The following is a 14433-nucleotide window of genomic DNA, read 5'->3' as shown; positions in this document are numbered from 1 at the left end:
ATGCCCGACACACGAGACAGGAGTCACACATGCCCGGTACACGAGAAAGGAGCCACACATGCCCAATACACGAGACAGGAGTCACACATGCCCGATACACGAGACAGGAGTCACACATGTACGATACACGAGACAGGAGTCACACATGCCCGATACACGAGACAGCAGTCACACATGCCCGATACACGAGACAGGAGTCACAGATACCCGACACACGAGACAGGAGCCACACGTGCTCAATACACGAGACAGGAGTCACAGATGCCCGATACACGAGACAGGAGTCACAGATGCCCCATACACGAGACAGGAGTCACAGATACCCGACACACGAGACAGGAGCCACACGTGCTCAATACACGAGACAGGAGTCACAGATGCCCGATACACGAGACAGGAGTCACAGATGCCCGACACACGAGACAGGAGTCACACATGCCCGGTACACGAGAAAGGAGCCACACATGCCCGATACACGAGACAGGAGTCACACATGCCCCATACACGAGACAGGAGTCACAGATGCCCGATACACGAGACAGGAGTCACACATGCCCGATACACGAGACAGGAGTCACATATGCCCCATACACGAGACAGGAGTCACAGATACCCGACACACGAGACAGGAGCCACACGTGCTCAATACACGAGACAGGAGTCACAGATGCCCGGTACACGAGACAGCAGTCACACATGCCCGATACACGAGACAGGAGTCAAACATGCCCGATACACGAGACAGGAGTCACACATGCCCCATACACGAGACAGGAGTCACACATGCCCGATACACGAGACAGGAGTCACACATGACGAAGACATAGCTATACAAAATGAGACACGCTTCCACAATCATGACAGTAGCTCCACAGATAGACATTCACACAACATCAGACGCATATCTACCAGGAAGGTACCAGCTTGGCAAAGCATCCGTGTTTCATTTAAGTGTCTATACGACATGGTCGGTGAGACACATGGATTTGTGTTGACGGTGTTGAGTGTGGACAACGCAACTAGACACCGTCCACAGGAAGACGTGAATGACTCGAGACCCGCTCTTGACGAACTCAAAACAAGGTGTAGATTTACTTCCCTTGCCATGAACTGACGGAAATCACGTGATGCTGTTTTGGATAAAAACAGCTCCTACTTGAAATGTGCATCGTGAACTTCACTAATGTTACTTCTCTGTGCTCGAATTCAGCAACGGTACATGGATAGAACAGACGTTTCACTGAAGTCTTTTGCTCAGATCTGATCTTCCATCCTTTCTTCACGCTCCTGGTTCGCAGGTGGCCGAAAAGATCTTTAACTTGTATTGCAGTTCAGTGCATACACATCCTGTGTGACGTCACGAAGATTGTCGAAGTGACGGCTCAATGTCGCCGAAGTGTGAGCCGATGTAGATGCGGGCATCCGGTGTGACGTCACGGCAGCGGATGTAAGTGCTTAAGGCATTGACTTCGGCAGGGCCAGAGCGCCTACGGCCGTGTTACTGCCGACATGAGAAACACGCATGTTACAGCCTTGTTTCTCCTGATCTTCATAAACAATGTGAGTATACCCGTTATTGACTTATATTAGTCAGCCCCTTTGTCTGTTAGACGAGTTACGTCGATATTTATAAGTTTAATAAATAAAACTACCCTCATATTCTCAATACTTATAATCGTGTTGACAGAGAAGGTTCTCCTATACTACATCCGGGACATCTATCAACAATATTTGTCTTCAAGAGTCTAACATATACAGCAACTGGTCTATTGTTAACCAATAGAGTACAAATGTTTAGGTTGTATTTCGTGAATTGTATTTTATAATTGAAATATCTTAAGGAAGAGAATTTATGGATGTCACTTCTTTATTATAAGGAACACAACGTTTCGGTGTAAATACTTACTTCTTCATTTCTTCCTTATGTGTATTAGTTATAAGCGCCTTTCAAAGACATGACATACCTTTAGTTTAGCGATAGTGTATACAAGGGGGTGTCCGTGGGATTGTTTATTTTATTGTCATCGCGTCTCGGGAAGTAAATATCCGCCCGACTGACATGACAAGCAGTAAGACTTCACTATCCTTCCAACGATCAAAGTTCGGTATAATTTCGATAAGTGCGTCACTTAAATCTTATTCAACAAGTGCTACGCATTATGACTGAATATAAATCGGTCACTGTTATCAACTTTAAGGTTCAGTGTTATTTTGCCATACTCTGTATTCCCGTAGATCATCATGTTGTCTCCCCATGGCGGGGTGTCTCCAATCACCAGCTTTTTCTCCCCGTAGTGTTTCCAGAACTGAATTCCTCCCCGCGAACCCTTACCCCCAAGCTTGTCTTTCCGCTAATACGCTGCCCGGTATCTGATGCTTGTCTCCACATTGCACTGCAAAACCAGAATGGCCCCAGTGTGCCATGCTTGTCTTCCCGTTGGATCCGGGACAGAATTCCCCAGTATCTTATGCTTGTCTTCCCGTTGGATCCGGAACACAATTCCCCAGTATCTCATGCTTGTCTCCACGTTGGACTGCCAAAGCAGGATGGCCCTAGTATGCCATGCTTGTCTTCCCGTTGGAACCGGAACAGAATTCCTCAGTATCTCATGCTTGTCTCCACATTGAACGCCGAACCAGAGTGGCCATAGTTAGCCATGCTTGTCTTCCCGTTGGAACCGGAACAGAACTCCCCAGTATCTTATGCTTATCTTCCCGTTGGATCCGGAACAGAATTCCCCAGTATCTCATGCTTGTCTCCACATTGGACTGCCAAACCAGAATGGCCCTAATGTGCCATGCTTGTCTTCCCGTTGGATCCGGAACAGAACTCCCCAGTATCTTATGCTTGTCTTCCTGTTGGATCCGGAACAGAATTCTCCAGTATCTCATGCTTGTCTCCACGTTGGACTGCCAAACCAGAATGGCCCTATTATGCCATGCTTATCTTCCCGTTGGATCCGGAACAGAATTGCCCAGTATCTCATGCTTGTCTCCACATTGGACTGCCAAACCAGAATGGCCCTAATGTGCCATGCTTGTCTTCCCGTTGGATCCGGAACAGAATTGCCCAGTATCTTATGCTTGTCTTACTGTTGGATCCGGAACAGAATTCCCCAGTATCTCATGCTTGTCTCCACGTTGGATCCGGAACAGAATTCCCCAGTATCTCATGCTTTTCTCCACATTGGACTGCCAAAACAGGATGAACCTAGTGTGCCATGCTTGCCGTTGGATCCCAGAAGCATTATACCCTGGTATTCGCATTATGACTGAATATAAATCGGTCACTGTTATCAACTTTAAGGTTCAGTGTTATTTTGCCATACTCTGTATTCCCGTAGATCATCATGTTGTCTCCCCATGGCGGGGTGTCTCCAATCACCAGCTTTTTCTCCCCGTAGTGTTTCCAGAACTGAATTCCTCCCCGCGAACCCTTACCCCCAAGCTTGTCTTTCCGCTAATACGCTGCCCGGTATCTGATGCTTGTCTCCACATTGAACTGCAAAACCAGAATGGCCCCAGTGTGCCATGCTTGTCTTCCCGTTGGATCCGGGACAGAATTCCCCAGTATCTTATGCTTGTCTTCCCGTTGGATCCGGAACACAATTCCCCAGTATCTCATGCTTGTCTCCACGTTGGACTGCCAAAGCAGGATGGCCCTAGTATGCCATGCTTGTCTTCCCGTTGGAACCGGAACAGAATTCCTCAGTATCTCATGCTTGTCTCCACATTGAACGCCGAACCAGAGTGGCCATAGTTAGCCATGCTTGTCTTCCCGTTGGAACCGGAACAGAACTCCCCAGTATCTTATGCTTATCTTCCCGTTGGATCCGGAACAGAATTGCCCAGTATCTCATGCTTGTCTCCACATTGGACTGCCAAACCAGAATGGCCCTAATGTGCCATGCTTGTCTTCCCGTTGGATCCGGAACAGACCTCCCCAGTATCTTATGCTTGTCTTCCTGTTGGATCCAGACCAGAATTCTCCAGTATCTCATGCTTGTCTCCACGTTGGATCCGGAACAGAATTCCCCAGTATCTCATGCTTGTCTCCACGTTGGACTGCCAAACCAGAATGGCCCTAATGTGCCATGCTTGTCTTCCTGTTGGATCCGGAACAGAATTCTCCAGTATCTCATGCTTGTCTCCACGTTGGACTGCCAAACCAGAATGGCCCTAATGTGCCATGCTTGTCTTCCCGTTGGATCCGGAACAGAACTCCCCAGTATCTTATGCTTGTCTTCCTGTTGGATCCGGAACAGAATTCCCCAGTATCTCATGCTTGTCTCCACGTTGGATCCGGAACAGAATTCCCCAGTATCTCATGCTTGTCTCCACGTTGGATCCGGAACAGAATTCCCCAGTATCTCATGCTTGTCTCCACGTTGGATCCGGAACAGAATTCCCCAGTATCTCATGCTTGTCTCCACGTTGGATCCGGAACAGAATTCCCCAGTATCTCATGCTTGTCTTCCTGTTGGATCCGGAACAGAATTCCCCAGTATCTCATGCTTTTCTCCACGTTGGATCCGGAACAGAATTCCCCAGTATCTCATGCTTGTCTCCACGTTGGATCCGGAACAGAATTCCCCAGTATCTCATGCTTGTCTCCACGTTGGATCCGGAACAGAATTCCCCAGTATCTCATGCTTGTCTCCACATTGGACTGCCAAAACAGGATGAACCTAGTGTGCCATGCTTGCCGTTGGATCCCAGAAGCATTATACCCTGGTATTCGTTTTTTGTTTGGGTAAATAGTTAAAAGCATTTTTTTCTCTTAAAGGAGAGCCAAACATTTGTGGTAACAGATTATTTTGTGAACCATCAAGTTGTCGGCCCCTTAGTCTCACTGAATTAACAGAAGACTGTTGTGTCATATATCCTGCTATTACTGTAGCCAACAGTATCCATCACCAGACTCGCGTCGGCCAAGAGTGTGAAACCCGTTTAACACTTGCCTATCACTTACCATAATCGGTTGTTTTAATGATTACTGAGGGCCAAGACTTAGTGTTGATGTCACCTAGAGATACAGGTCTAGTCCTATGGCCGTTTCCAAATGGAGAACAGTTGGACAATTGTATTTGTGTGGGTATCTGTTGAAAGGGACCACTGAAATCATCCTGGTAGCCTTCAGTTAACACGCATTTAGAAATGTCTCCAAGAATTTGACATAATTCAATTATGCTGTTATGACACACATTCATCGGGTTTGGCGTATCTGTCGTCTCACAGTGTGATATAGATTTAGTTTGTTAACCACATCAGAAGGAAGGCGTTATTGTATTACTAATTCATAATTTGGCCAGGCATATGTCAATAAACGTGGCAACGTCTGTCCCTATGGCATTTGTTGCTATGATCAAACATATCTCACTACCGTTGAAAACGTCGGTTGCTTTGATCAAACATATTTTACTACCCTTGATATCGTCTTTTTTTTTATGGCAGTGCATGTATCACTAGATTTGATATCGTCTTTATCTATGGCAATTCATATCTCACTAGATTTGATATCGTCTTTTTCTATGGCAGTGCATATCTCACTAGATTTGATATCGTCTTTTTCTATGGCCATTCATATCTCACTAGATTTGATGATGTTTTTATTATGGCTATGTTTTTCTCACTAGATTTAATTTCGTCTTTTTCTATAGCCATGCATATGACACTAAATTTGATATCTTCTTTTTCTATGGCCATTACATATCTTACTAGATTTGAGGATGTCTTTTTCTATGGCTATGTTTATCTCACTATATTTGATATCGTCTTTTTCTATGGCCATCCATATCTCACTAGATTTGATAACGTCTTTTTCTATGGCCATTCATATCTCACTAGATTTGATATAGTCATTTTCTATATCCATATCTCACTAAATTTGATATCGTCTTTTTCCATGGCCATTCATATCTCACTAGATTTGATATCGTCTTTTTCTATGGCCATTCATATCTCACTAAATTTGATAACGTCTTTTTCGATGTCAATGCATATCTCACTAGATTTGATATCATCTTTTTCTATGGCAATTCATATCTCACTAGATTTGATATCGTCTTTTTCTATGGCCATGCATATCTCACTAAATTTGATATCGTCTTTTTCTAAAGCAGTTCTATCTCACTAGATTTGATATCGTCTTTTTCTATGGCAGTGCATATCTCACTAGATTTGATATCGTCTTTTTCTATGGCCATGCATATCTCACTAGATTTGATATCGCCTTTTTCTATGGCCATTCATATCTCACTAGATTTGATATAGTCTTTTTCTATGGCCATGCATATCTCACTAGATTTGATAATGTCTTTTTCTATAGCAGTGCTATCTCACTAGATTTGATATCGTCCTTTTCTATGGCCATGCATATCTCACTAGATTTGATATTGCCTTTTTCTATGGTATTGCATATCCCAATAGATTTGATATCGTCTTTTTCTATGGCCCTTCATATCTCACATAATTTGATATCGTCTTTTTCTATGGCCATGTATATCTCGCTAGATTTGATATTGCCTTTTTCTATGGTATTGCATATCTCAATAGATTTGATATCGTCTTTTTCTATGGCCCTTCATATCTCACTAGATTTGATATCGTCTTTTTCTATGGCCATGTATATCTCACTAGATTTGATATCGTCTTTTTCTATGGCCATTCATATCTCACTAGATTTGATATCGTCTTTTTCTATGGCAGTTCATATCTCACTAGATTTGATATCGTCTTTTTCTATGGCCATTCATATCTCACTGAATTTGATAACGTCTTTTTCTATGGTTATGTTGTTCTCACTAGATTTGATAATGTCTTTTTCTATGGCCATATCTCACTAGATTTGATATCGTCTTTTTCTATAGCCATATCTCACTAGATTTGGAAACTTCTTTTTCTATGGCCATTCATATCTCACTGGATTTGATATTGCCTTTTTCTATGGTCATTCATGTTACACTAGATTTGATTATGTCTCTTTCTTTGGCCACTCATATCTCACTAGATTTGATATCGTCTTTTTCTATGGCCATGCATATTTCACTGGATTTGATATCGTCTTTTTCCATGGCCATTCATATCTCACTAGATTTGATGATTTCATTTTCTATGGCAGTGCATATCTCACTAGATTTGATGATGTCTTTTTCTATGGTTACGTTGTTCTCACTAGATTTGATATCGTCTTTTTTCTATGGCCATGCATATCTCACAAGATTTGATAATGTCTTTTTCTATGGCCATATCTCACTAGATTTGATATCGTCTTTTTCTATAGCCATATCTCACTAGATTTGGAAACTTCTTTTTCTATGGCCATTCATATCTCACTAGATTTGATATTGCCTTTTTCTATGGCCATTCATGTTACACTAGATTTGATAATGTCTCTTTCTTTGGCCCTTCATGTCTCACTAAATTTGATATCTTCTTTTTATATGGCCATTCATATCTCACTAGATTTGATATCGTCTTTTTCTATGGCCATGCATATCTCACTAGATTTGATATCGTCCTTTTCTATGGCCATGCATATCTCACTAGATTTGATATCGTCTTTTTTCTATGGCCATTCATATATCACTAGATTTGATATCGTCTTTTTCTATGGCCATTCATATCTCACTAGATTTGATATCGTCTTTTTCTATGGCCCTTCATGTCTCACTAAATTTGATATCTTCTTTTTCTATGGCCATATATATCTCACTAGATTTGATATCGTCTTTTTCTATGGCCATGCATATCTCACTAGATTTGATATCGTCCTTTTCTATGGCCATGCATATCTCACTAGATTTGATATCGTCTTTTTTCTATGGCCATTCATATATCACTAGATTTGATATCGTCTTTTTCTATGGCCATTCATATCTCACTAGATTTGATATCGTCTTTTTCTATTGCCATGCATATCTCACTAGATTTGATATCGTCTTTTTCTATGGCCATGTATATCTCACTAGATTTGAAAGCATATGTTCTATCAGTTTTCTGGGCCTCAATTCACAATGACGTCACCTTGATGAGGGAGGCATCACACACAACTAAACAATAAATACATCCAGTTGGCTGGAGTCACTTATTTTCAGTGTTAAATGAGTGAACAACCATCTGGCGTCATCTGGAATTATTTGCGACAATTGGTTGTTGATATGATGCCATATTGCTACGGACCGCGTCGCAAACACTGTAGACAATGGAACAGTTGACATGCACTGGCCAGTCAGCATGAGGTTGAAATATAATTGCACGATACCATTCTTATATGAGTAAACTAGACCAATAACATGTCCTCCTCTTGTCTACAGGTGTCCAGCAGTGAGCAGAACACAACCGTCATTGTGTGGGATGGAACCTCCGACCTGGTCAGTTGTTAATAATAATAATAATAATAATAATAATAATAATAATAATAATAATAATAATAATAATAATAATAATAATAAAAATAATAAAACAAAGTTTTCTCTCTATTTTCTCTGATGCCATGCTGATGAGATATGTTGTTGTTATATTCAGCAAACAGATGCGTCAGATAGCGCGGACACTACCAACCTTGCCTACGAAGGATCAGGGGAGATAACCCAAAGTATGCCGTCCCTATGGGAGGGGTCAACGCCCTTTGGAGACACCTCCACTCAGCAGAATGTTCTTCCACGTAGTGCGGTTTCGAAGATGTCGACACGGGACGACGGTGCGACGACATTTTCTGCCCCAAGTCAAATGTCCTCTTCGACAAGGTCAACTGTAACGAGCGGTAGTGCAGGGGAGATAACTACTCGCGGCACCACACAGAAGTCGACTGATCCTTTTGATAAACAAATGACATCAGAGAGGGTGACTGATCACGAGGAAGAGACGTCCCAGAATCAGGGCACGGCGTCGGAATCGTCAACAACTGCAACTGCCACATCGACTAAGACTGATTCGACCTATAGTAGTTCGACTGAGTTTACGGGGGATTCTTCTTCAACAAACAAGGCAACAGTGCAGCAGGGTATGCAGACAGTACCCCCATCTGCTTCAGACGCTCCTGTTACTTCACCGTCTCCATTCACGTCTCCATCTACGTCCACACCGCCTGTGTCCACTACAGCATCCGCCTTTGATCAGAGTGCATCTACAACAGGTGACGATGTCACCCTCCCACAAACGTCACCCTCCTCACCCACATCGTCAACGACCACGTCTACATCAACAACTACCACTACATCAACAACAACAACAACAACAACGACAACCACCCCTACCACCATACCCACAACCCTACCACCGACTACGACAACTCCTCCACCTACTCTTGGTTCTCGATGCAGTCGCAAAGACAGTTGTAACCCCATTCCGAATGCTCACTGTGACAATACTTGCCAGTGTGATGCCAAATTCTATAAGTCGGCCCAGTCATGTGTCTCTGGTGAGTATGACGAAACAGAAATATAAATTACATTTACCAGCACCGTCAGTCCTTAGTTTGTCATAACAGTTCTGAAATACTTCCATGTCGAAGCCCAGAGAACAGAGTTACGCCCCTTGGCTACCAGCATCCAATGGTCATAAGTTCAAATCCTTGGTTTGTCGTTACCATGCCGTGCTCCAGGGGTATTCAGAGAGGTAAACTAAGGATTTGCGTCACTGTTGACGTTTCGCCCACATTCAGCTGACACTTCGTGACACAAACTGGAAATATGTTGAAATACAACACACTCCTTCCATCTCGAAACGTCAACACCGCCTCCGTGGTCTAGTGGTAGAGCGTCCGCCCGGAGAGCGGAAGGTCCGGGATTAGATCCCCGGCCGCCTCATACCAAAAGACGTTGAAAGATGGTACTTGTTGTTACCTTTCTGGCGCTCGTCATTAAGGGGCTACAACAAGGACTGGTCGGCTCGGAGTCAGTATACTGTGTCTGAGTGGGGTACATATAAATCGGCATCCATAGTACAAGCAGCCAAAGACACGTGCATGCACGTCGCTATATAAATGTAATAATCTTGGACGCCACGTTAATCCCCGTTTCACGTAACTTCGAAACGTCAACTGGTCAGAGTAACCTCCCTTTCAAGAGTATAGCGTAACACATTTGTTACCCTCGGCTGTGGAGGTGTAGCCAGGATACAGCATTTGTCGGTTCGAAAACCCTTGAACCTCGAATATATTCGGAGTTTTATCAGCGTCCATGACATACCCTACTGTGGACGTTTCTCCTCTTAAGTTGTCTAGTTATAATGTCAAGAGCGGCGTAAAACAAGACTCACTCGCTCACGTGTGCACAATACACTGAATGTAAATATAAACCGTCAAGGGCACCAGGTGTTCTGATATACCGGTTGCACCCACCTCTCACACAATGAACACATGTGTTTTACCTTTTCCGACCACTTGGAGTCATCACTTATTTTCAGTGGTCCATTCATATAATTTTCAAAGCTATTTTGACCTTTCCGCCAATGTTTAATCTGTTTCGGATGATCTAGACTGGTTATTCAATTGTATCGACAATTTATATTTACAGCGTTACAGGTGACTCCCCAAAGCATCACGGCAACATTCCTCAGCAACACAACTGCCGTGGTGAGGTGGTCAATTGCACGCTCCAGTGACGTCATGGACGTCAACGTCACATATAATGGACGTCTAAGCGTTGATGCCACAACGGATAACGCCACATTACACTCTCTGAGACCTGGAACGGACTACAACATCACAGTGACTGTAACGACGCAAGATGGACGGACCTTCGCCTCTAACACAATCCAATACACCACACGTGAGTTCACACTTACCTATATGACGACGTGCACAAGACGGACATAGAATCTGATTACAGCGTAGAAATGATCGTTGATAAATTCAGTTGATCCAGCTGCATCAACTATGGATTATCCGTTTCCCACCACAGATTGATGTTTTACACGTCTGAAAAGCCTCCCCTTTCACATTTCAAAAAATATAAATGATTAAAAATTAGAAAAGAAGTTACCAACTCACAATGTCCGGATTAAGGGGGTTTAACTATGTTCCTAGAACTTGCTACCTACTGACAATGTCCGGATTAAGGGGGTTTAACTGTTTTTCTATAACTTGTTACAGACTGACTTTGTCCAGATAAGGGGGGTTTAACTGATTCCTAAAACTGGTTACGGACCGATACTGTCCGGATTAAGGGGGTTAAACTGTTTCCAATAACTGGTTATCGGTTGACAATGTCAGGATTAAAGGTTGCTTGGTTTGTTGTTTAACGCCGGACTTATTCCAGCTACATGTACGTGTATATGACGGTGGTCTGTAAATAATCGGTCCCGGTCCCGTTCGTCGCCTCTTACGACAAGCATAGTCACCTTTTACGGCAAGCATGGGCTGCTGAAGACTTATTCTATCCCGGATCTTCACGGGTCCCGAATTAAAGGGGATTAATCCGGATATTGTCGGTCGGTTACCAGTTTAAAGGATTAAAGGGGTATAACTTTTTCATAAAACTGGTTACCGACCGACAATGTCCGAATTAAGGGAGTTTAACTGTTTCCTATAAGTGGTTACCGACTGATAATATCCGGAATAAGGGGATTTAACTGTTTCCAATGACTGGTTGCCGATTGATAATATCCGGATTAAGTGGGTTTAACTGTTTCCTATAAGTGGTTACCGACTGATAATATCCGGAATAAGGGGGTTTAACTGTTTCCAATGACTGGTTGCCGATTGATAATATCCGGACTAAGTGGGTTTAACTGTTTCCTGTCAGTGGTTATCGACTGATACTATCCGGAATACGGGGGTTTAACTGTTTCCAATGACTGGTTGCCGATTGATAATATCCGGATTAAGTGGGTTTAACTGTTTCTGATACCTTGATACCAACTGATAATATCCGTAAAAAGGGGGTTTAACTGTTACCAATGACTGGTTACCTCCCGACAGTGTCCGGATTAAGGGGGGTGAACTGTTTTATATAACTGGTTAACGAATGACAATGTCCGGATTAAGGGGGTTTACTGTTTCCTATAACTGGTTACCGATTGGCAATGTCCGAATTGAGAGGGTTAAACTATGTTCCTATAACTGGTTACCGATTGACACTGTACTGGTTAAACCCTCCATCGAAATAATATTTGCTTTCAATTAGTTTATCGTAGCCTCAGGATAGCCAAGTGGTCAAAGCGTTCACTCGTCACCGAGAATCCGGGTTCTATTCCAAACGTAGAATGCGTGATGGCCATTGGTGCTGTCTCCTGTAGTGTGATATGGGTGGAATATTTGTTTTAACATTCTTCGTAATATCTCATTCCTTCGGTTGCCCATAAGGGACATGGAGTCTGTTTTTCAATATTTTGATGTTCCACTTACTTTTATCGTAACCTTTTGCAAATTAACACAATTTGTCATACAAATATGTCATAAATCATGTATAAAAACAACCGAAAACATGGAAAATGTACTTTCAAGTAGCTATTGAGTCGCTGAAATGCGAAGCGAAAATGTCAAAAACTAAAATGGAAATGTCAAAAACCAAAACGAAAATGTCAAAAACAAAAGCGAAAATGGTAAAAACTAAAACGAAAATACAGAAAACTATTTCCACCGCGGTGATAATATTCCCGACGCGGTGTAAATAGTTTTCACCGCGGTCGAAATAGTTTTCTATATTTTCATTTTAGTTTTTGACATTTTTGCTTTTGTTTTTGACATTTTCATTATATTTTTCGACATTTTCGTTTTTGTTTTTTGACATTTTCGTTTTAGTTTTTGACATTTTCGTTTCACTTTTCAGCGATTCAATATCTTCTTTACACATGATTTATCACATATTTGTAAGACAAATCGTGTTAATTTGCAAAAAGTAACGATAAAAGTAAGTGAAATATCAAAATATGGAAAAACAGACTCCATGTCCCTTATGGGCCACCGTACATTCCCTCACTCACTTCACTGGATGTGTGTTCTTTCAGGCCCGGGGGGCGTGGGAGACGTGGCTGTATCTAGCACAGACAAGCAGTTAACGATCAGGTGGACTTCTCTACCGGCTGCACCAAACATATCATACGTTGTGAACATCAACGGGAAATCTAACAGTACGGAGGAGACTGAAATCAGACTAAAAGCAGAATACGGTACGCCTGCATTGTGTCACTGCCGCCCAACACATAAACAATAATGTACCATGTAAGAAATGATATCGAGTGTTTACATAACAAAATGGATTTTACTGTTAGTTAACTGATGTTTTTCAGACACATGTTACAACGTGACCGTTCAAGGTAGGAACAGGGCCGGGTTAGGACCTGTGTCACGTGTTGTCCAGGTGGCCACAGATGCTGGGGGTAAGTACAGAGGATTCAGAGTGAGTGAATACAGTGTTCCGGCAAAACATGTCAACCGTATATCACTGTAATACTTCGGAATAAAGCAGCCAATCAAAACGGAAAGAATAAGGTTCCATATTTTGGCGAAGTAATATTTTTACATAGACCCAAAGCCAGAAGAAACAGTGTTTTATTCATCATATTGAGATGTTTTAACACATAACTCTTAACTTTCCTTTTCTTTGGACGGTGAACGTCGACTGTTTGCTTGGTCTGAAGGAATACAATGCTGCATTGCAACCGTTATATGCTTTATATACAATTATGAGTGAGTGAGTGAGTATGGTTTTACGCCGCTTTTAGCAATATTCCAGCAATATCCCGGCGGGGGACACCAAATGGTCTTCATACATTATACCCATGTCGGGAATCGAACCCGGGTCTTCGGCGTGACGAGCGAACGCTTTAACCACTAGGCTACCCGACCGCCCCATATACAAGTATGATGAAATGCCTTGTTATTATCATTCCACGTTAGAGAGTTAAAGCAGTTAATTTGCTAATTTTAAAAGTGACTTTCTCCTTGACACAAATACACATTAACACTCCATCAAGTCACCAAGTACACCAAATTTTGAAGTGAGTGAATAGTTGGGATTAACGCGGCTTTTAACACTATTCCAGCTATTTCACTCAAATTGTGTAATAATCCTTTAATCATATAATCCGTTTAATCTTCATTATGATTTTTCTGAGTTGTAAAGAATGTGTGATAACGGTTACATTTGCCAAATACAAATCCAGACAAAACATCGATTACTCGACATCTTTCGTGCATCCTCGAAATTAAATGTGTAACATTCGGTGTGTGTTGCAGTCCCGGGCGTTGTGCAACACCTGGAAGTTACCAAAGTTAAGTCGCGGACGATGATGGTGTCGTGGACATCCCCGCCTGACGCCAATGGAACAGTCATGGCGTACAATATCACCGTAAAGGACGTGACGACCGGGCAGGTCAAGAAAAAGAAGCTCACCTGTATAGATTGTGGGTCACCCTGCTCCGGGCAATTACAGGTAGTGGTCAACAGTTGCACGTGCATGTTGTGTAGAATGTGACGAGACAGGCAC

At 42.6% G+C, this 14433-nt stretch overlaps 1 protein-coding gene across 1 annotated transcript in view; it reads left to right on the top strand.

The window, feature by feature from the left end:
* The first annotated feature begins 1229 nt into the window (after positions 1 to 1229).
* Positions 1230 to 14433, top strand: part of LOC139473728 (receptor-type tyrosine-protein phosphatase H-like) — a 44971-nt gene continuing 31767 nt past the window's right edge. Inside the window, exons 1-7 of the mRNA XM_071256450.1 lie at positions 1230 to 1560; positions 8316 to 8372; positions 8527 to 9421; positions 10518 to 10772; positions 12952 to 13113; positions 13234 to 13323; positions 14183 to 14379. Coding sequence (XP_071112551.1) covers positions 1510 to 1560; positions 8316 to 8372; positions 8527 to 9421; positions 10518 to 10772; positions 12952 to 13113; positions 13234 to 13323; positions 14183 to 14379 — 1707 coding nt within the window. The 5' untranslated portion in view covers positions 1230 to 1509. The remainder of the gene's footprint in view (positions 1561 to 8315; positions 8373 to 8526; positions 9422 to 10517; positions 10773 to 12951; positions 13114 to 13233; positions 13324 to 14182; positions 14380 to 14433) is intronic.

Source organism: Haliotis cracherodii, unplaced genomic scaffold (assembly GCF_022045235.1).
Source record: "Haliotis cracherodii isolate W230 unplaced genomic scaffold, xgHalCrac1.p SCAF_3, whole genome shotgun sequence".
In the NCBI taxonomy this organism is placed as follows: domain Eukaryota; kingdom Metazoa; phylum Mollusca; class Gastropoda; order Lepetellida; family Haliotidae; genus Haliotis; species Haliotis cracherodii.
The sequence above is the reverse complement of the archived record's forward strand: the minus strand, read 5'-3'. Positions and strand labels throughout refer to the sequence as shown.